General features: G+C 45.4%; 1 protein-coding gene across 1 annotated transcript in view; it reads left to right on the top strand.

Moving 5' to 3' along the window:
- LOC311243455 (SPRY domain-containing protein 3-like) overlaps positions 1-24,174 on the top strand; it is a gene marked incomplete at its 3' end in the record, with an annotated part of 56,908 nt that overhangs the window by 15,286 nt on the left and 17,448 nt on the right. Inside the window, exon 4 of the mRNA XM_084332688.1 lies at positions 9,099-9,174. Coding sequence (XP_084188814.1) covers positions 9,099-9,174 — 76 coding nt within the window. The remainder of the gene's footprint in view (positions 1-9,098; positions 9,175-24,174) is intronic.

Genomic DNA, 24,174 nt, shown 5'->3' with positions numbered 1-24,174 from the left:
CAAATGTTGATAATATCAGTTATTATCGAAGACGGTAACGTTACACGCTGAAACTCACCCCAGTCTCCGCGCGCCGTTGGGCGATCATCGTCGAGTAGAAATTTTATCATTATGGGATATATTATTACCCGGTCCATCTCCAGCTTGTATAATGGTATATACGTCCAAATCATGTTGTTTATCGAGTTATTGGCAATCGATCGCTATGTAGAGTGACGAGCTAGAGTCACGGGACATGTACCGAGTGGCCGGAAGCAATACGGACGTCTAGCAAAACCTCTAGTGCGCTTCCTGTTAAGCGCTTGCGCCGATCGGCCACCAGATGGCGCTCCTGAACCGCCAGAGAGCTCAGTGGGTCCTGCTGGTGGATCTCAGGCCAGCGGAGGGACATTATGAATCCGATCGCAGATTTTTGAAATATTGATATAAAGACGACGTACAGCGTCCCCCGGCAACTTTAGCATGGCCAGCAAAGACGTCTAAAGACGGCTCCCGGCACCCAAAGTGTTAATAGCGAATGTGACATAATCAAACAAGCGAGCTAGCCGGCTACTGTCATTGCTAACGGCTAGATATCTAGGAGTCATATCAGGCTAATGTTATTTCCAGGAACAAAAGCATTAATTCCGAAAGTTGCATCGTTGATGCTTGAAATGTGTGAGCTTCCACGTTAATGTATAGCTTTGTTTTTACTTAATTAATAGCAAACGTGAGGTAATCTAACGAGCAGGCTAGCTGGCTGCTGTCATTGCTAACAGCTAACACTAGCGGACCAGGCTAGCGTGTCTCTGGGAACAAGAGCATTCATTCGGAAAGTTACATCACTGATGCTTGAAATGTGTGAACTTACTAGGGCTGACACCTATCGGTCGACTAATCGGTCGAAAGGAGCCGTAGTCGACTGGCCAACCTCTTAGTCGACTATAATAAAAATTAAAAAATAAAAATTATTATTATTATTATTATTATTTTTTTTATCATTCTTTCCAAAAGAAAAGAGGCCTAGAAGCGTGGCTAACTCTAATGGCACGTATACCAGAGGCTAACTGCCTACGAAAACAGGCACAGAGGCACTGAAAGAGGATTTCACCCATCTAATGAACACACTGGACTAGACAAATATCAAGATGTATCCATCAGTGGACCAATTGCATGCTTTTGCAGAGGACAAGAAGCCTTCAGTCGACTCCTTCAGACATTAAGCACCCCCCACAGCCCAAATGGAACGAAAAAAAAAAAAAAAAAAAAAAAAACTATAAAAAATATTATACTTATTTCTTTTTTTTTGTCAATCCTAGTCGACCATCCAAATCCTTAGTCGGGGACAGCCCTAGAACTTAGTGAAACAACATGGCAAACGTACAAAACGTTGCATCTCGTTGCATCATGTAACGTCTCCCGTCTCTCTTTCTTTTCTGTCCTCCCAGCTGTGTATAGACTGTAATGCTACCTGGCTAGCTAGCGAGCTCTACCCAGCACGAGCTGTACCACGGCATAGTTTCTGGTAAAAATGAGAGAAAATATGCGACAGTGTTTGCATATAAACGATTCGATTTTTTAATAATTGTATGACTATTTGAATATTCAACGCCTAAACATACCATTACCTAAAGATGTGTAAAACACAAATCTTTGGTGAGATTTATTATTGTTATCATCTTTGGACATGTTCTACTAGGTAAGTCTTCAGGCTATGGCCCCAGCAGTGTTTTCGGCTAATAACTATAGAGTAGATAGATCTGCAGGCATCTGTTTGCATAATAATTCAGACGAAAATGAAATGTCTTTATTTCAGTGTGTTCAAACCTCTGTAACTCTATGACAAGAGTGTTTCCTTTCAAAAGAGGCCAGACTTGTGCATCTGCTACAAATGGTTCCAGAATAGTGACCAATTTACTTTCAGTATGCAATCGAGAGGCGTTTTATGCTAATTCTGCAGGACTGTTAACTCATTGAGCGCCACGCCCCCTTCCGGGAAATTAGGCCTAGATCATGGCCACCGCTTTAATCAATGGGAGGACGGGGATATTTGCGAGTGCTTAAATATATCTTAAATTATGGCTATGGGTCTAATGCACACGTCGCTTATCAATGACTTGCTTGCAGTCAACATGTACAAAACGGATCGTTTTTTCATCTGTACATTTCCGTTTTATACCGTTTTGAATACGAGTATAGTTTTGGTGATTTCTACTAGTAATTCCAGAGAAAGACGCGATAATAGCCCTTTAGTGGAATACACAAAACACGTTGTCATTTTTCGGCTGATTTATGAATCGTTTTCAAATAAACGCTAGATTATCGATAGTATATGTGTCCTTATGCACGATACAGAAGCGGGCTGAAAAATCGCTTATCCGTGCCTTGGTCAGCGCCAACGGCACGCATGCACACACACACACACACACACACACACAGACACGTTGTGATCGCTGTGAAAAAAACATCTGATTAACCCAAGATTGGTAACATAGAGTCCTTACCTCACATCTGATGTCCTGCAAAAAGATTAATCCAATTCCTGATCGCCATTCCAAATATTGACCGCGTTTATTGATCCAACGTTATATATCCAAAACGCATAATCCACGCTGCTCAGAGTGTCCCTAGTCGATGTGGTATACGATACTGCATGCCCGAGAAGGAAAACCTGTACCGGACATTTTAATTTTTTATGCACAGTCCCAGCCAATCCAATCCAATGATGTGCAATACCATCCGGGAGACGATAGGCGGTGGTATTTACCCTTTTGCGAGCTCGGACCCATTCCCAACGATAACATCAGGTTGGATGGATGAAAATGAATGGATATCGCTAATAAAAGAAATAACGATTAAAACCCGACTATACTCGTGATTGGCGCTCAAGCGTCGGCGAGTTAACCCGACTATACTCGTGACGGGCATCCGAAGTTGTTGTTGTCTCGGCGCTCACTGATGATGTCACAGTGCTGACGGCTGCAGTGTGATGCATGCTGAAGTATAATGGAAGCATCTTGTCCGCTCGGATACAAGAGGAAGGCATCAAAACCCACTGGCTGTTGCTTCATCGTGCAGCAGGACAACGATCCCAAACATACAGCCAAGGAGGGTTATCTATTTAATGTTTTTAATATAGTCAGTCACCCTACTTACTGTACCTTAATCCACTCGAGTATGTGTTTCACTTGCTGACAACCAGACCGAAGGCAAAAAGCCTGAGAAACGAGCAGGATGTCCGCGGTACAGGCAGAGGAAGATACCTGTCTGCGGTACAGGCCTGGCAGAGGAAGATACCTGTCTGTGGTACAGGCCTGGCAGAGGAGGATACCTGTCTGCGGTACAGGCCTGGCAGAGGAGGATACCTGTCTGTGGTACAGGCCTGGCAGAGGAAGATACCTGTCTGTGGTACAGGCCTGGCAGAGGAGGATACCTGTCTGTGGTACAGGCCTGGCAGAGGAAGATACCTGTCTGTGGTACAGGCCTGGCAGAGGAAGATACCTGTCTGTGGTACAGGCCTGGCAGAGGAAGATACCTGTCTGTGGTACAGGCCTGGCAGAGGAAGATACCTGTCTGTGGTACAGGCCTGGCAGAGGAGGATACCTGTCTGTGGTACAGGCCTGGCAGAGGAAGATACCTGTCTGTGGTACAGGCCTAGCAGAGGAAGATACCTGTCTGTGGTACAGGCCTGGTAGAGGAAGATACCTGTCTGTGGTACAGGCCTGGCAGAGGAAGATACCTGTCTGTGGTACAGGCCTGGCAGAGGAGGATACCTGTCTGTGGTACAGGCCTGGCAGAGGAAGATACCTGTCTGTGGTACAGGCCTGGCAGAGGAGGATACCTGTCTGTGGTACAGGCCTGGCAGAGGAAGATACCTGTCTGTGGTACAGGCCTGGCAGAGGAAGATACCTGTCTGTGGTACAGGCCTGGCAGAGGAGGATACCTGTCTGTGGTACAGGCCTGGCAGAGGAGGATACCTGTCTGTGGTACAGGCCTGGCAGAGGAAGATACCTGTCTGTGGTACAGGCCTGGCAGAGGAAGATACCTGTCTGTGGTACAGGCCTGGTAGAGGAAGATACCTGTCTGTGGTACAGGCCTGGCAGAGGAAGATACCTGTCTGTGGTACAGGCCTGGCAGAGGAAGATACCTGTCTGTGGTACAGGCCTGGCAGAGGAAGATACCTGTCTGTGGTACAGGCCTGGCAGAGGAAGATACCTGTCTGTGGTACAGGCCTGGCAGAGGAAGATACCTGTCTGTGGTACAGGCCTGGCAGAGGAAGATACCTGTCTGTGGTACAGGCCTGGCAGAGGAAGATACCTGTCTGTGGTACAGGCCTGGCAGAGGAAGATACCTGTCTGTGGTACAGGCCTGGCAGAGGAAGATACCTGTCTGTGGTACAGGCCTGGCAGAGGAAGATACCTGTCTGTGGTACAGGCCTGGCAGAGGAAGATACCTGTCTGTGGTACAGGCCTGGCAGAGGAAGATACCTGTCTGTGGTACAGGCCTGGCAGAGGAAGATACCTGTCTGTGGTACAGGCCTGGCAGAGGAAGATACCTGTCTGTGGTACAGGCCTGGCAGAGGAAGATACCTGTCTGCTGATGTCTGTAGGTTTTGCAACCAAATATTAAAGATGATTATTTTATTACGTAGTTTATGTCCATTGGTCCAGTTACTTTCACTCTCCTAAAATGGGGGGGGGGGGGGGGGGACTATGTAGAAATGGTAAATTGTGCATTTATATAACCGCTTTTATCCAAAGCGCTGTACAATTTTTGTCCGTCACATTTTTACCCGCTCACTCGCACATTCACACGCCGACGGCGGAGGCGACCCTGCAAGGAGCCGACCGGCTCATCAGGAGCATAGGGGTCGGGGGTTAAGTGTCTTGCTCAAGGACACTTCGACACGCTGCGTGGGGAGAGTGGGAATTAGGGATGCTCGATATTGGCTTTTTTTTACCTATACCGATATTGTCCAACTCTTAATTTCCGATATCAACCGATACCGATATATGCAGGGTTTCCCCCCCCCCAAAAAACGGAATCATTTCAGGTAATTAACTTTACATATCTCTTGTTGTGGAATTAACACAACATTATGCATACTTTTGACAATAAATAAAATCAGAATTTGTTCTTACTTGCTTGCCTGGGTAAATAAAGGTTATAGAAATGTAAAAAAAAATTAAAATAAAAAATTTCTTTTTTGAAAACAGATACAGATATTTTTCGATATCACATTTTAATGCCAATATCGGCCGATAATATCGGACATCCCTAGTGGGAATCTAACCCGGGAACCTTCCAGACGACCACTCTACATAGGGCTACAATTCCTACATAGTTCACCTAATATGGATGTAAACACCCTGCTCCGACCTGTCAAGATTTAAACTGAGAGTCCGTCTGTTTTCTCGGGGCGAATGCGACTTTGAGTGAATCGAATGCGACTCTTGAGTCTTGAGTGAAAATAGCGACTTCTTTAACGTTGTAATCACTCAAAAAAAGCCACATCTGATTCGACATGTCAGTGCCCAGAAAACACAAGACAGACTCTCCATTCAAATTTGGGAGAAGTTGGACCATTTCAACAACTTTGGGCGTTTGACAAAATATATGGCTTGGATTTTATGTTTAGGTAATGTGAAATGCTTTTACATGAAAAATTAAATGACACGGCATACCATCTCCCGGGGGATCTTCCTAAGTTCATTTCACTCCGTGTTCATTTGCCCCGGCTGTGATACGAAGCTAGTGTATCGTTACATATAGAGCCGGGAACCAAGCAAGCCTAACCCAATCAAATCTAATTCAATCGAAAACCCTGGTCAAAATGTACTATTTCATGAAGCATTGATTCGTTGCCTGAATTGGTGGTTCTCAACCTGGAGGTTAGGAGCCCCGAGGGGGTCCTGAGATGATTTTAGTGGGGGGTGTCTCGTGTCTCATGTCTCGTGTGTTGTGTCTTAATGAATACAGTCTAGTAGAGCCCTCCCCCAATTACACCAAGCATTAAAACTAATGATCATTCTTTGGTCTCAGAATTCTTTGGTCTATGCTTGACCGCGCTGCGAGTCGCAAAAAAAGGCATTCCTCTGTCTTTAGATTTATTTTAGATAAAACAGGTTGATAATTGGAATATAATTGAATCGCTGCGTGTGTTTGAAGTGGTAGTGGTAGTAGTAGTGGTGGTATTGGTGGTAGTAGTGATAGTAGTAGTGGTGGTGGTAGTAGTAATGGTGGTAGTGGTAGTGGTGGTAGTAGTGATAGTAGTAGTGGTGGTGGTAGTAGTAATGGTGGTAGTGGTAGTGGTGGTAGTAGTGATAGTAGTAGTGGTGGTGGTAGTAGTAATGGTGGTAGTGGTAGTGGTGGTAGTAGTGATAGTAGTAGTGGTGGTGGTGGTGGTAATGGTGGTAGTGGTATTGGTGGTAGTAGTGATAGTGGTAGTAGTGATAGTAGTAGTGGTGGTGGTAGTAGTGATAGTAGTAGTGGTGGTGGTAGTAGTGATAGTAGTAGTGGTGGTGGTAGTAGTAATGGTGGTAGTGGTATTGGTGGTAGTAGTGGTAGTGGTGGTAGTAGTGATAGTAGTAGTGGTGGTGGTGGTGGTAATGGTGGTAGTGGTAGTGGTGGTAGTAGTGATAGTAGTAGTGGTGGTGGTAGTAGTAATGGTGGTAGTGGTATTGGTGGTAGTAGTGGTAGTGGTGGTAGTAGTGATAGTAGTAGTGGTGGTGGTGGTGGTAATGGTGGTAGTGGTAGTGGTGGTAGTAGTGATAGTAGTAGTGGTGGTGGTAGTAGTGATAGTAGTAGTGGTGGTGGTAGTAGTAATGGTGGTAGTGGTATTGGTGGTAGTAGTGGTAGTGGTGGTAGTAGTGATAGTAGTAGTGGTGGTGGTAGTAGTAATGGTGGTAGTGGTGGTAGTAGTGATAGTAGTAATGGTGGTAGTGGTAGTGGTGGTAGTAGTTAGGGGTGGTAGTAGTAGTGGTGGTGGTAGTAGTAATGGTGGTAGTGGTGGTGGTAGTAGTGATAGTAGTAGTGGTGGTGGTAGTAGTGGTGGTAGTAGTGATAGTAGTAGTGGTGGTGGTAGTAGTAGTGGTAGTAGTAGTGGTGGTGGTAGTAGTAGTGGTAGTAGTAGTGGTGGTAGTAGTTAGGGGTGGGGGGAAAATCGATACATAGTAGTATCACGATACTGTATCGATACAGGGACGCCAAGTATCGATATTTAAGACGGCGGAGGCAACGATGCAAGGTGCCGACCAGCTCATCGGGAGCAGGTAGGGGTTAAGTGTCTTGCTGAAGGACAATGACACGCTGCCCAGGAGGAGTGGGAATCGAACCGGGAACCTCCGGATTACCAGACGACTGCTCTACCTCCCGAGCCACCATCCATTTACAACGATGAACGCAAACAGCCCTGTAACCCTGTTCAGCTCTACTGATTGAAGCTATTAAAATCTCAAGGATTTGGTCAGTGAAAGATGAAAAGAGAATCTACTGTAAGCTACCCCTGGCGGAAAATAAATTCCTCTGTAATTTGGTTTAGTTTGAGTCCAGAGAAAAGCTCCGAGCCTTACCCTGGACACTTGCGTCCTGCGTGGGGACTTATCTCCTCACTTGACACGGTCCTAAGCTGTCAGCGCACGTAAAGTGTCGACACGATTTTCCCCTGAAGCTTCGGTGAAGTCACGTGAGAAGACGGAAGATGTATTCCTCATTCCTACCCCCTAGGGATGCTCTGATATTGGTATCGGCTTCGGCCGCCGATATCACTAAAATAGGTGGATCGGGTATCGGTAGAAAAAGAAAATCGAAGTACATTTTTTTCTTTTATTATAATAATAAATAAAATAAGAAATAACAATTCAGTACATTTATATCTATGTTAATTTGTTACATTTAGTTTCACTAAGTTAGGAAAGTAATGTTTTAAGTCAAGCCTGATGTTGCCTTGCACAAAAGAATGATCCCAGTCTCTTCCACACAGTGACAGTGAGGCATACAGTTTATTAATTGAATGAATTAAGTTTACAACAAATCAAAGACACACTTGTGATCCTTTTACAATCCTTAAAAATAAAATATATTTCAATCTTAAAAAAAAAAAAAAAATTTTGAATATTATTATTTATTTAAACTTTTTTGAAAAAAAGTTTGAACAATGGGTATCGGTTCGGTATCAGCTGATACACAAACCCAGGTATCGGTATCGGAACTGAAAAAGTCGGATCGGTGCATCCCTACTACCCCCAGAATGTCCTGATAAAACACCAGCGGGCCAATTGTAAAGTCGATGACTGCAGTTCATTTCCTTTTGAAACAATAACGGGCTGATGATTAGAGTTGCTGCTCAGGCCGCAACTTCCACTTTCCTAGTGTCTCGCTGTGTGCAATGAACCGTGTCCACATCTGCACCGCCACCGCTGCGGACGTGTCGATACCGGCGCTTGTTTTACAGTTTCTATTCAACCTCTTAACTTCTATTAAAGATTATGAATCCTGTGTCGTTTCCATCGTTCAGCTCAGGATAACCGTGTTTTTTCTTTTTAGCACTTAATAAAATCGATGAGCCTATCGATGAGCCTATTCCTTTTATTTTTTTATTTATTATTTTTTTTATCTACTTTTTCTCCCATTTTCTATTTTTCTCCCATCTTAATTTTGTATTGTCCAATTCTACCCTCCCCTGTCTCGAACGTTGTTAGGCCATGCCTCCCACAGGCCGGCTGCAATGTGGACGAAGCCTTGCATCACGTGTCCCCTCCGGTACTCGAGGAGGCAGCCGTCGCATCTTTTCTTTCACCTGCACAGCGCGATCGCTCAGCGGCGAGGGGTCTGCGTGGGAGGGTCACGCCGCCCCCGTCGCTTCCTGATTCCGCTGCGCAGGCGCACCAACCGACCTGTAGGAGTCGCTGTCCACAACGTCCGATCCCCACCCCACCAGCTTCCCACCCCCTAACACTGCCAATTGCGTTAGTATGATCGACCAGCCAAGCTGGTAGCAATGCCGAGAGCTGGGCTCGAACCCAGCATCTCCTGCATTAGTGGCGAGCGCCTTGCCCACTGCGCCACATAGCTGCCCATTAGATGCCTATTCCTAATGTGTGGTTTCTCTCTTTTATTAGTTACCAAGGGAACTCTGATGAAGTCGGTTGCTACGTTGCCGCACATCCTCTATCGAAGGGAAACTGCTACTTTGAGGTAAGATACACGTAACACCTGTTTCTCCACATTAATAATAATAATACATTTAATTTGGAGGCGCCTTTCAAAACCTCACCTTAGGGCTTGTGTCCACCAGGGACGTTTTATGAGTTGTCAGCTCCTTTCTGTCATTCATTTCTATGCTGGAGAAGCGACAGGCGCGCTCCTCTTCCCAGCGCCGCGCCTCGCGTTTATGAGCTCTCGGCGCAAACTAGTTCAACTTTTGGAAAGGAGCGCGCTCATCAATGTAACTCATCGAGGAAGGGGCGGAGCCGCGGCTGGCGCGAGCTCTGGGGAGACCCAGAAAGACGCTCGAAGCTTTTTTTTTTCTTTTTTCAAAGCGGTCTGCCTTGAAAAAAAGGCTTTTAGTGGACACATAGCCTTACAGGGCATAAAAACAAAACAGTCAAGATTGAATGAATGAATGAATGAAAACTTTATTAACAGATTGCAGAATGGGTACAGTACAGTACAGCTCAATACATACAATTGTTAAGGGGATGCAGACCAGAGAAAGACTTTCGTCTTGTTTACATCAGGGTCCCCCATTTTCAATTCATCGTAAATTAAAACAATGATTAATGATTAAAACAATGATCTTGGCAAAAGTGTCAGTGGAGTTACAAACAATGACAACAACAACACGACAAACGGTGTATAATATATAATATATTACCTGGTCCATAATGTATTATATAATATATTACCTGGTCCATAATGTATTATATAATATATTACCTGGCCCATAACGGCCCCCAAACAGTCTGAAGTTCCCCCCGCCCCTTGTTTTGATTTTTGCTTTTATTTTAATTTTTTTTAAATCTTTTTCCCCCCTCCTTTTTCAGATTTTTCTCCCATCCCCACTGTTAGTCGTTATGCCAATTCCCAACCCCCTTCCTGGTCGTTGCGCACCCCCCCCCCCACCCCCCCTACTGTTGGTCCGGGAGGCCGGAGACTGTCACATGCTTTCCTCCGACACATGTGCAGCCAGCCGGCAGCCAGCCTGGCAGCGCAGATTCTCACCGGGAGAGTGTAACGTGTGGAAGGTCACACTACCTCCCTCCAGATCCTTCCCTCGCTGAGCAGGCGCCCCGACCGAACTGTAGGGGTCGCTGTTTACAACGACCAGGACCCACCCACCAGCTTTCCCACCCATAACACTGCCAATTGTGTTAGTATGGATTTTTGCTTTTTTAAAGGGAATATTTTTGTGTTTTTGGACAGCAAACATTCTGGTTGTCGGACGATCATTCATGTTGAAATGTTGGGGGGGGGGGGATTATCACAGGGTTCTACATACCATCGCTCCTGCTTGTGCCCAAGATTGCTTTTCCATCCATCCAGTAATCTTATCCCCAGGAATCCTATCGCTGACAATTTTCGAAACTTCATATTAAATTCCAAGAACCCCCCTGTCGTCCCAGTTCACCAGTGCGAAAACCACCACCTCAAAAATGTCCTCGCTGCGCTGGAATGAGGTACAGGGTGTGGGTTAGGTGCAGGATGTGTTAAGTAATTAAGTACTTTTACTCTAGGAGTGTGCTTAATGTACAGTTTTGAGTGTACTAGGGCTGTCCCCGACTAAGGATTTGGATGGTCGACTATGATTGGCCAAAAGTTTCCGTTAGTCGACTATTGGTCGACAAAAAAAAAAGTATAATATTTAGAATTTTTTTTTTTTTTTTTTTTTTTTTAAATTATCATTCCATTTGGGCTGTGGGGGGTGCTTAATGTCTGAAGGAGTCGACTGAAGGCTTCTTGTCCTCTGCAAAAGCATGCAATTGGTCCACTGATGGATACATCTTGATATTTGTCTAGTCTAGTGTGTTCATTAGATGGGTGAAATCCTCTTTCAGTGCCTCTGTGCCTGTTTTCTTAGGCAGTTAGCCTCTGGTATGCGTGCCATTAGCGTTAGCCACGCTTCTAGGCCTCTTTTCTTTTGGAAAGAATGATAAAAAAAATTATTATTATTTTTTTAATATTCGACTAAGAGGTTGGCCAGTCGACTACGGCTCCTTTCGACCGATTAGTCGACTAATCGACTAATAGGGGTCAGCCCTAGAGTGTACATACTTGTACTTAAGAGGACCATACCATTACCAGAGCCTGTCCCCGTCTTCAACACACTGTATGTTAGGTGTATAAAGTGTGTGTTGTGTTGGATCTCGGCCAACCTTTCACACTGCTGTTGGTGTTGAAAAGGGATGAGAATACGCTCCATGACACTTGAACGTCGCCAGGCATAGATAAATTACCCATGTACGGTTTATTTCCACTAATGTTACTGTATTACTCTACTACAAGCTCTTCAAATTCCTGCTGCAACTGAGAACCTTGCTACTGAATTGATTGATTGATTGATTGATTGAAAACTTTATTAACAGATTGCAGAATGGGTACAATACACTGTACAGTACGGCTCAATACACACAATTGTTAATAAGGGGATGCAGACCAGAGAAAGACATTTGTCTTGTTTACAATAGTGTCCCCCATTTTCAATTCATCATGACATTTAAGACATACGCAACATACATGACATCATGACATTTATGGCATAGGGACATACATGACATACAGGTATATAGTACTGTTACATTTGTGACATATACGATATGCAAATATACAGTACTGTTACCCATAGATCCTGACAGAGAATATATACATATGATGGGGAGGAGACTGTACATTAGGAGGGGGTGGGGGTGGGGGGTTTGGACATTTACGGTGGCCAGTTTCGAATGGCAGCCTCCCGTAGGTGCTCTTTAAGAGCGGTTTTGAGGGTGCTCCAGTAGCACACCATGTACCGCGCTGCGTCGCGGAATACCGTGCTGCGTCACGGATCTGGTTGACTCCGAGTTCGATTCCCGGACTCGCCGTCATTTGCCGAATGTCTTCCCCTGCTCTCTCTCCCGTTTCACCCTGCATCTGTCGGTCATGCTTGACCAGAAAAGCGATAAATGCTAAAAAATGAAGTTAAAAAAAAAAAAAGAGTGGGTTTGAATGTGGGTAGGGATTCACATCTTTTTACGGCTGTGGGTAGGGCGTTCCACATTGTTGTGGCATAATTGCGCAATGTGTTTAGCCTGTGACTTTAGTAAAATACCTTCATCAGGGCAAACAGCCTGTGACTTAAGTAAAAGGATTTGTGTACTTTTACCACCTCCGGTTGGTGGTGTCTGAGAGAAATGAGATGAATCTAACATACCGTGTGTTGAAGATGTAGCGGCAGGCTGGCAGACGGGCAGGCGGGCGGGCGGGCAGGCAGGCAGGCAGGCAGGCAGGCAGGCAGGCAGGCAGGCAGGCAGGCAGGCAGGCAGGCAGGCAGGAGGGCAGGCGGGCAGGCAGGCAGGCAGGCAGGCAGGCAGGCAGGCGGGCAGGCGGGCGGGCGGGCAGACAGACAGGCGGGCGGGCAGGCAGGCAGGCAGGCAGGCAGGCAGGCAGGCAGGAGGGCAGGCGGGCAGGCGGGCAGGCAGGCAGGCAGGCAGGCGGGCAGGCGGGCGGGCGGGCAGACAGACAGGCAGGCAGGCAGGCAGGCAGGCAGGGAGGCAGGCAGGCAGGCAGACAGGCAGGCAGACAGGCAGGCAGGCAGACAGACAAGAAGAGAGAGAGGAGAATATTGGACATGTATAGCGCAGGGTTTCCGTTAGACATTTTTTTTGCCAGCCTCAGTGTCCGGTAGATTTCAATCTACCGGTCAAATGAGAGAAATTCCGGTCAGAGTTTATTGAGCTTAAAAACAATTGATAGGCAAAAGAATGACAACAAAACAAAAGAATGACATCATCAAGGCATGTAGATTTATAATATTTTTACTTAAAACTAGGCTACTTTTGCGTATAAAGTCATTATATTCCAAATAAAATAAGTCCCGAGACTCGTGCTGCTGCCGACTTTAAATCAAATAGGTGTCTGTGGGCAGTCGCCCGACATTAATAAACAACAGTCTGTTATAATCACATTTTTATGAGCTAACGAATTCCGTTATATTGGACATTTGTATTAATTATATCAAGCGAAGAACTGAGAAATTTGACAGAGAGAGACGGCAACATTATCGTGGGTCTGCGTGACGACTCTCTCTCTCTCCACCTCCCAATGATTTATTTGCGAGAGTATGTCGATGCAGAGCAGCTGATTCAGCTGTTATTGGCTCTTTTCTGTGGACCGCACAGCAGCGCCCCCCCACCCAACATTGAATTGAAAATGGCTGAATTGGAGTACTGCTGGAGTACTGCATTGTGCTGCTGCTGCTCCGGCTCTGCAGCTTCACAAAAGTTCGCACACCCAGCACTAAGCTCTCGCTGACAACGTCGTTGTCATTATTAGAAGCAACGATGAAACAAATGTAATGATTGTTTCGTTCATCGCATAGGCTATTTAATTTTAGCCTATTTTAATACAATTCAAATAATCAAATTGTGCTTAGACTCAGGGAATTATTTTCACCGGACATTAAGACCGGAGAGATTAAATATGTCGGACTTCAACAGATTTTGCCGGTCAAATACCGGTAATTACCGGCTAACGGAAACGCTGGTATAGCGGAGCTGATGTATATCTGGCCTGCCCAGCGGCTCAGTACGCACAGTTGCACTTTTGCAGGAAAAAGAAAGTGTCCCAGTGATTTAGCACCACAGGAAAGTGTGCTTGGATCCAGTCATAAATGAGCGTCTGGGAGAGGCTCCTGGTGTTATTTATGAGGCAGGGCAGGGTGCTGTGGAACAGTGCTGTGGAGTGTGCTGTGCACACAGTGAGAAGTCAAGGCAGAGCCCAGTGGCATGCGGTCTGTCTAGCGGTGGCAGGTAAGGTAGGTTTGATGGACTTCCTTTCCTGGGTTCTTGGCTTTGGGAAGAAACATTAGGCCCCATACATTATCCAGGTGCTTACAGTGTGGTTTGTCTTACCCTGCCAGACAGCACAGTGTGGCAGCCGGGTTCTATTTGTTTACTGGCTGGACCTGGAGGGTCTGCTGCCCAGTGTGAGCCAATGAGCTTACTGACTGGCTGGCTGACTGGCTGGGGGACTGACTGACTGACTGAGTGACTGAGTGACTGACTGACTGACTGACTGACTGAGTGACTGACTGACTGACTGGCTGGCTGTGTGGCTGACTGGCTGACTGACTGACTGACTGACTGACTGACTGACTGACTGACTGACTGACTGGCTGACTGACTGACTGACTGACTGACTGACTGAGTGACTGACTGACTGACTGACTGACTGACTGACTGGCTGGGTGACTGACTGACTGACTGGCTGACTGACTGACTGACTGGCTGGCTGTGTGACTGACTGACTGACTGACTGGCTGGCTGGCTGACTGACTGACTGACTGACTGACTGGCTGTGTGACTGACTGACTGACTGACTGACTGACTGACTGACTGACTGACTGACTGACTGACTGACTGGCTGGCTGTGTGACTGACTGACTGACTGACTGACTGGCTGACTGACTGACTGACTGACTGACTGACTGGCTGTGTGACTGACTGACTGACTGACTGACTGACTGACTGACTGACTGACTGACTGACTGACTGACTGACTGACTGACTGACTGGCTGACTGACTGACTGACTGACTGACTGACTGACTGACTGACTGACTGACTGACTGACTGACTGACTGGCTGACTGACTGACTGGCTGACTGACTGACTGACTGACTGACTGACTGGCTGTGTGACTGACTGACTGACTGACTGACTGACTGACTGACTGACTGACTGACTGACTGACTGACTGGCTGGCTGGCTGGGTGACTGACTGACTGACTGACTGACTGACTGACTGACTGACTGACTGACTGGCTGGCTGTGTGACTGACTGACTGACTGACTGGCTGGCTGTGTGACTGACTGGCTGACTGACTGACTGACTGACTGACTGACTGACTGACTGACTGACTGACTGACTGACTGGCTGGCTGACTGACTGACTGACTGACTGACTGACTGGCTGGCTGACTGACTGACTGACTGACTGACTGGCTGTGTGACTGACTGACTGGCTGTGTGACTGACTGACTGACTGGCTGACTGACTGACTGACTGACTGGCTGAGTGACTGACTCTCATTGTTGAAACACACAAGCGTCAGTATGTATGTATGTATCCGGGTTTGGCTTAAAGCTGCAGTAGGCAACTTCAGAGGAACTAGCGAGAGTGAGTTTACCTGCCAGCAGAAATAGAGCTCTGCATGGCTTTTCAAGAGTGAGTTTACCTGCACAGCAGAAATAGAGCTCTGCATCGCTTTTCAAGAGTGAGTTTACCTGCCAGCAGAAATAGAGCTCTGCATCACTTTTCAAGAGTGAGTTTACCTGCCAGCAGAAATAGAGCTCTGCATCACTTTTCAAGAGTGAGTTTACCTGCCAGCAGAAATAGAGCTCTGCATCGCTTTTCAAGAGTGAGTTTACCTGCACAGCAGAAATAGAGCTCTGCATCGCTTTTCAAGAGTGAGTTTACCTGCACAGCAGAAATAGAGCTCTGCATCGCTTTTCAAGAGTGAGTTTACCTGCCAGCAGAAATAGAGCTCTGCATCGCTTTTCAAGAGTGAGTTTACCTGCCAGCAGAAATAGAGCTCTGCATCGCTTTTCAAGAGTGAGTTTACCTGCACAGCAGAAATAGAGCTCTGCATCGCTTTTCAAGAGTGAGTTTACCTGCCAGCAGAAATAGAGCTCTGCATCGCTTTTCAAGAGTGAGTTTACCTGCACAGCAGAAATAGAGCTCTGCATGGCTTTTCAATGCTTTCTGCAGACTCCCAGAGGAACCAGCAGCTTTAGTTAAGCTGAATAATAATAATAATAATAATAATAATAATAATAATAATAATAATAATAATAATAATAATAATAATAATAATAATAATAATAATAATAATAATAAAATAAAGATATATAGCCTATATATATATATACTGTATAATAAATAATATATATATAAACTTCTGATCGGCAGGTGGTTTTGCACATTTGACGAGGAACATGACGGCGGTCTTGACTCGGGGGAAACACCACTTGGCAGGCAAAGACATCTGATTGGCCAAAAACAACAGCTCCACCGCATCAATGACTGACCATCAGAAGCTTCTGGCCTGCCGAGCGGTGTTCCCGTGGATCGCATCAGAAAACGAAGACCAACCAGCAGCGTGTGTTCCTCGTCAAAATATGCAAAACCACCTGCTGCCGCAGATCTGAGGCTGGGAAATGATGATTATGATTATTATTTATGCCGGTGCCTCTGGGAGTCTGTGGAAAACTCCTTGTGACGCCTACGGTGGCTTTAACTAGGCTTAGTCTCACTTTAATTTAACCCTTTCACTGCCACACGACAGAAGGTTAACCCTTTACTATCACACAACCGACGGTTGTGTGACAGTGAAAGGGTTAACCTTCTGTGTATTGTCGCAGTGAAAGGGTTAACCGTTTTGGTAGTGCGGCGGTGAAAGGGTTAACTGGGCCATGCAAAATAAATTGTTTGGTTCCGGTTGCCGACCGACCCTGCCGATTTATGTGCGACCCAAATTTTTGTTCTTTCTTTTTGATCCACTTTTTCTCTTTATTTTCATATGCCCCCCACTGGTCGGTTGTAGGGAGGATAGAAGCCTTGCATCACGTGTCCCCTCCGGTACACGAGGAGGCAGCCTGTCACATCTTTTCACCTGCCAGCGCGGACTCTCATTGGCGAGGTGTAACGTGTGGGAGGCTCACACTACCCCCGCCATTTCCTGTCTCTGCTGTGCAGGCGTCCCCCAACCGACCTGTAGGAGTCGCTGTCCACAACGTCCAGATTACCACCCATCGACTTCCACCCGCTGACTCTGCCAATTGAGCCAGTATGACGGCCGGCCCAAGCCGGAGGCAACGCCGACAGCTGGATTCGAACCCGGTGTCTCTCGCGTTGGTGACGAGCGCAATGTCCGCTGCGCCACCCAGCCGCCCTTACCCACATTTATTTTATGAGTTTGTAAATTTGTAAATATATATATATATTTAAATAAAAACTTTATTTGCATTTTATTATTTTTTTTACAATGAAGTTTTTTTTAAAGTATTAAAAAAAGTGCAGTCTATGTCAATAATGAGAATATATAAAAAGCAAGTATTTCACAATATTTGCACAGCTCTCTGACGTCAGGATATTTTAGTGAGTAGTATTTAGGGGTGGCATTTTTAATACTACTGCCTTTGTACATTGTACTTTTGTAGTACAGTGTCTTTGTATTTTAACCTTTATTATTATGGATATTAAACATGCTGGCAGAGTACATGCATCCATGTTGTCGTGAAAAATGTGATTAAATAAAAAAATTCGCTATCCATAGTCGCCGTGGGATAAAATAAAATAAATTCCCTACCTACCCATGGCCTTAACTGACAACCAACAGGAACCAAACAATTTATTTTGTTAGGCCCTAGGCTTAGTCTCGCTTTAATTTAACCGTTATTTAACCAGGTCAGACCAGTTTTTCAAGAGACAGTTTTTCAAGAGGCAACGGAACACATGGTTTCAGACCCAGTGTGAAACCCACAGCGGGTTAACTGTCAAGCTGTCGAGTGCAATACGAGAAAGAACACATTCATATCATCAACCACTCTCTACATTCTCTACATGGATTCTACATTCATGTCCTGTACACACTTTAAACATTCACCTTTAACATTCACTTTAAACATTACACCATATTGGATCTATTTATTCTTAAAGACGTGCACTACTTCTTCTATACAATGTTTGCCTTTTGTACATTTTAGCTTTGTATGTTGTATATTATTTTGTATAGTGTTTATTCTTTAACTGTTTTTTTTTCTTTTTTTTTTTTTTTATAACTATGAAGCACAATCTCAGGAGGGTCTTCCAGAACCAAGTATTTCACTATAATGTTATGTACATGTAGTGGGGCAGCTTAGCTCCCATTTTCAACAGAATTGTGCATTTTGTGATAGTTTAATCTATTTAGAAGAAATCTGGATATTGGGCTACTGTGCAAATTCACCCCCTAATGGTCATGGCAGGCATCGACGTTATTAGATCGCTTTTAGGGGGGCTGTGGCACTTTTTGCTTTTCAGGTGGCGTAGCGGAGATTGCGTTCGTCACCAACACCGGAGACGCTGGATTCGCCTGTTCGAATCCAGCTCACAGCTCCGGCGTTGTCACCAGCTTGGCTGGCCGTTCACACTAATACAATTGGCTGTATTAGAGGGTGGGAGAGCTGGCGGGGTGGGTCCGGGTCGTTGTAAACAGCGACTCCTACAGTTCGGTCGGGGCGCCTGCTCAACGCGGATAGGATCTAAGGGGGGTAGTGTGATCCTTCCACACGTTACACCCTCTCAGTGAGAGTCCGCGCTGCCAGGTGAAAAGAAGCGGTTGATTGGCTGGACGTGTGTCGGAGGAAGCACGTGATAGCCTCCACTCTCCCAGACCGACTGTGGGGGGTAAGTGCGCAGCGACCAGGAAGGGGATTGGGAATTGGCATAACGACTAACATTGGGATGGGAGAAAAATCTGAGGAAAAAGGAGGGGGAAAAAGATAATAAAAAGAAGAAAAAAAAGAAGAAGAAGAAGGAAGAACCTTCAGCTTCAGAGTCAGTCAGAGGGCTTTCCAGGTGTTGGAAGCATCAAAGGAAAAAGCCGGGTTCTTTTTTGTTCAGAGCAAACTCCATGGACCCTAAGAACCAGTCAGTCATTTTAACCTGTAGAACACTTCCCAAGATTCCATTCCAACAAGTGTTGTGATGTAAGATGGAAGGTTACCAATAAAGGCTTTAAAAATAAACAATGATACCAATGATAGTTACGCCTTTCAACCAGAGAAGGCCATCCAACCTTTTCATAAAGCACACAGTGGTGGTTATCATATCTGTCACCAGTAATACATCTGAGGGCAGAATGATGGACCGGGGGTCCAGAGGAGTTGAAGAGGTGAAGCTGCAGCATGCCTATAAATCACATCACCGTAGTCCAAAATTGATAAGAAACAGGGTTCGTACAGGTGCTGGAAATCCTTGAAAAATGCTACTATTTCAATGTGGTGTTTTTTTTTCAAGGTTTGAAAAGTGCTTAAATTGTGTATAAAGTGCTGGACAGTTGTTGTAATTTGCACTGTAATACTTTCATAATAAATCGCTATCTGACTGAATAGTTAGGTTTTTAGATAAAGAAATAAAATTCGCAGAGCGCCTAATTGCTTTCGCCTTTCACGCAAAATGAAGAGGAGTCCTCTCTCGAGCCTCGTCACGGCCCCCCCCCCCGCCCCTCCTGAAAGCTTGCTTTAATCCCAGTAACTAGCTTCTTATTAAATTTTTTTTTATCCACTTTTTCTCCCATTTTCTATTTTTCTCCCATCCCAATTTCGTATCGTCCAATTCAACCCTCCCCTGTCTCGAACGCTGTTTCTTGCCTCCCACAAGCCGGCTGCAATGTGGACTAAGTCATACATAGCACAAGTCCCCTCCGGTACTCGAGGTAACGGCAGTCGCATCTTTTCACCTGCGCGGCGCGATCTTTCAGCGTCAGGGGTCTGCGCTTTGGAGGGGCGCCGCCCCCATCGCTTCCTGATTCTACTGCGCAGGCACACCAACCGACCTGTAGGAGTCGCTGTCCACAACGCCCGATCCCCACCCATCAGTTTCCCACCCCCTAATACGGCCAATGTGTATTAGTACGGACGACCAGCTAAACTGAAAGCAATGTGGAGCGCTGGGTTCGAACAGGCGAGCCCAGCGTCTCCAGTATTCATGGTGAGCGCATTGCCCACTGCACCACGTAGCCGCCTGGCTTATTAATCTTTTTTAAACGTTGGCAAGCTAGTAGTGTTGTCACGATACTGGAATTTCTAACTTCGATACGATACCTTGAAAAGTATCGATATTCGATACCATTTTCGATACCACGGGGAAAAAGGTTCAATCTTCAAATGTAAAAAATAAAAATAAAAGAAAAAATCTTTTTTAACAAATTTTGCTTTTGTTGCTGGTTGATTCTCCTCAGCTTCTCTCTGGTACTATAAGAGATAAATATAACACTTTTAAAACCCTTTGTTTATCTTTAGATCACACATTTAAAAATAACTGTTCATCTCACTTCAATCATTTTTATTGCAGAACATGGTATTTTCTCAAGCAGATGTAAACACTGTAATCTGTGTTGCATGTACCTGACAAACTGAACTGTTTGTATTACAGTCATATTCCAACTTAACTGAATGCACATGTGTGTGTGTGTGTGTGGACTACTGTACTATTACAGGTATTGAAATGAACAATGCAACTTCCTTATACAATTTTTTTATGAATAATTAAATATCGATATTTCGGGAAATGAGTATTGAAACCGTTTTAAATATTCAGAATCGATATGTATCGATTTTTCGATATTTTTTACAACACTACAAGCTAGTGAGCTAGCGTTGCCACAGACGGCTATTTTTATTGTTCATGTTGACAACGACAAGCCACACCGTATATTAACTCATTGAGCGCCATAAGATTCCCCCATCCTTCACTGTCTAGCGCCAGCTTTTCATGACCATTTTCACGATATGTCACAATCTTTGCGGCGCTATTGTATATTCTATATTATAGCTATGGAGACAATAGTATGGCTCATGTAAAAAAAAAAAAAATGCCTACACACTGTAGTTTGTAGTTTATTACACGCTAAACATCGCCCATTTCGGAAATAGTCCAGTCTTTTTCCACAGATCGCGAGATAAAACGTGTTATATGCAATAAGCCCAAATCGTTCTGGTTGATCCCCTGAACCCCCAAATACTCCCAAATCAAAGATGCCTTCACAATATCATCATGGGGGGGGGGGGTGTGTAGTCTTACCCCGAAAATGTGATTGTTACAAAACGCTTGGTTTAGGTCCGGTTGAGGAAGACACTGTGATCATTATAGAAACATGTTTCAGGTTCGGTGAAATTGACATAGGGGGTCCTTACCTTAGCCAGAAGGTACTCCAGAAAGAATAATTCCAATGATCCCATCGGCAATCGTGATTACTTGTTTATATGTAATTACACGTGTTTACGGGAAACTATAGGTTTTGAGGCGAGCAGATCTGCTAGCGATTGCTTTGCGTGAGCCCCCCCCCCCCCCAATGAGTTAAGGTGAGTTAATAAATTCACTCTGAAAACGGGCGGCTAGGTGGTGTAGTGGGCAAGGCACTCGCCACCAGTGTGGAGACGCTAGGATTCGCGTGTTCGAATCCAGCTCTCCACATTGTTTTCAGTTTAGCTGGTCGTCCGCAGTAATACACATTCGCCGTATTACGGGGAGGGAAACTGAAGGGTGGGGATCGGGCGTTGTGAACAAGCGACTCCTACAAGTCGGTTGGTGCGCCTGTGCAGTAGAATCAGGAAGTGTCGGGGGCAGCGTGAGCCTCCCACGCGTTACTCCTCGACACTGAGAGATCGAGCTGCGCAGGTGAAAAGATGCGACTGCTGTTACCTCAAGTACCGGAGGGGACTTGTGCTATGTATGACTTAGTCCACATTGCAGCCGGCTTGTGGGAGGCAAGAAACAGCGTTCGTGACAGGGGAGGGTTGAATTGGATGATACGAAAATTGGGATGGGAGAAAATATAGAAAAATGGGAGAAAAAGTGGATAAAAAAAAATTCACTCTGAAAATCTGCTCCGCTCTGATAAACTGACTCTTTGGTCAGAGCGTCCAGTCTGCACAACTCGAGTGCGCTCGCTCTGACACACTGAAAGCCAATTTACCTTACAACAAGTTTTGTTTAGCTAACGCCATTATGCATCGGAGCTGTGGTTTTGCTGTGATCAACATGGCTAACAAGCAAATCAATTCTTTCTATTTTAAGTAGGGATGCTCGATATTGGCTTTTTTACTGATACCGATATACCGATATTGTCCAACTCTTAATTTCCGATACTGATATCAACCGATATCAACCGATACCGATATATGCAGGGTTCATATATCATATAGCTTACATCCTGGTCCCTGCTGGGACGTACCAACTGAACACACCACTGGGGGTTGATTTGAGCCTGACATTATTATATACTGTCTGTGAGGCTTCCCTCTTTCCTACCAGGTCTGACATTATATACTGTCTGTTAGAGCTGCCGCGATAACCGCATTACCGCGGTATCGCTGTTGCATCACGCTCACCGCAGAGTTAGGCTGAATACCGCGTCACCGCTGTTTTTTATCATAATAATAAAGTTGGCTTGCGGCTTGCGGCTCTGCAGATATACCCTACTCGGTTCCAAGCGACCCTATTGGTAGAAGTGGTACCAGAAAAGTCATGTGAAACATTGCAGACCACTGACTGGTCAGAAGAGAGACGCGTCACACTTTGTAGCCTCTGAACAAAAACAGAACGCCGGCGCCGCCATCTTTACTGCCTCGCTAAGGATGCATTTCGTTCAGGATTTGTTTGCGACAGAACCAAGTGCAATAAACAAAAAAGAATGGATTCACTGTGTATTCTGCCTTATTTATTGATGAAACAAAACCGACATCAACCCAATTTACCACCGAGCGGAGAGTTTAGTGTCACAACAAGATCGCTGATGTGTTAAGTTTGTTGTTGTTATTAGCCTAATAATACTACCGTCAGCCGATATACACGAGAGGTAACGTTAAACCCGGGTTTGCTTGGTAGAATACACAATGAGAGGTAACGTTAGCTTTGGCAGAATAGACGCAACGAGAGTCTGGTTAATGTTGTTATTGATTGATTGATTGATTGATTGAAACTGTGTTAAACTCTGGCTTGCTGCAAGCCCTCGGACATCTATGCCCACGGAGCTTTCAGTGTACACAAGCGAGCGGCCCCGCCTGCATCCCCACACGGAGACAAACGGAGTAGTACCTGGCTGCAGTGGAAAAGGAATGAAGTACCAGGTGCCTAAAGCGGGTCGAGTCGAGTAGGTACTATGCAGTGGAAAAGCGCCATTAGACTAGAGGCAGGCTATAAGAGTAGACTACTAAAAAAATAAAAAATGCATTCAAACTTTTTTTTTTGTGCGCACTGTGCGGTAATAACCGCGGCGGTAGGAAATATTTCACAAATTCGTGCGGTAAGGAAAATATCAATACCGCGGCAGCTCTACTGTCTGTGAGGCTTCCCTCATTCCTATACCAGGTCTGACATTATATACTGTCTCTGTGAGGCTTCCCTCTTTCTCTACCAGGTCTGACATTATATACTGTCTGTGAGGCTTCCCTCTTTCTCTACCAGGTCTGACATTATATACTGTCTGTGAGGCTTCCCTCTTTCTCTACCAGGTCTGACATTATATACTGTCTGTGAGGCTTCCCTCTTTCTCTACCAGGTCTGACATTATATACTGTCTCTGTGAGGCTTCCCTCTTTCTCTACCAGGTCTGACATTATATACTGTCTGTGAGGCTTCCCTCTTTCTCTACCAGGTCTGACATTATATACTGTCTGTGTGAGGCTTCCCTCTTTCCTACCAGGTCTGACATTATATACTGTCTGTGAGGCTTCCCTCTTTCTCTACCAGGTCTGACATTATATACTGTCTGTGTGAGGCTTCCCTCTTTCTCTACCAGGTCTGACATTATATACTGTCTGTGTGAGGCTTCCCTCTTTCTCTACCAGGTCTGACATTATATACTGTCTGTGAGGCTTCCCTCTTTCTCTACCAGGTCTGACATTATATACTGTCTGTGAGGCTTCCCTCTTTCTCTACCAGGTCTGACATTATATACTGTCTCTGTGAGGCTTCCCTCTTTCCTACCAGGTCTGACATTATATACTGTCTGTGTGAGGCTTCCCTCTTTCTCTACCAGGTCGGACATTATATACTGTCTGTGTGAGGCTTCCCTCTTTCCTACCAGGTCTGACATTATATACTGTCTGTGTGAGGCTTCCCTCTTTCCTACCAGGTCTGACATTATATACTGTCTGTGTGAGGCTTCCCTCTTTCCTACCAGGTCTGACATTATATACTGTCTGTGAGGCTTCCCTCTTTCTCTACCAGGTCTGACA

This window comes from Notolepis coatsorum (assembly GCF_963971535.1).
Source record: "Notolepis coatsorum genome assembly, chromosome: 17".
NCBI lineage: Eukaryota > Metazoa > Chordata > Actinopteri > Aulopiformes > Paralepididae > Notolepis > Notolepis coatsorum.
This window is presented reverse-complemented; position numbering and strand designations above follow the sequence as displayed.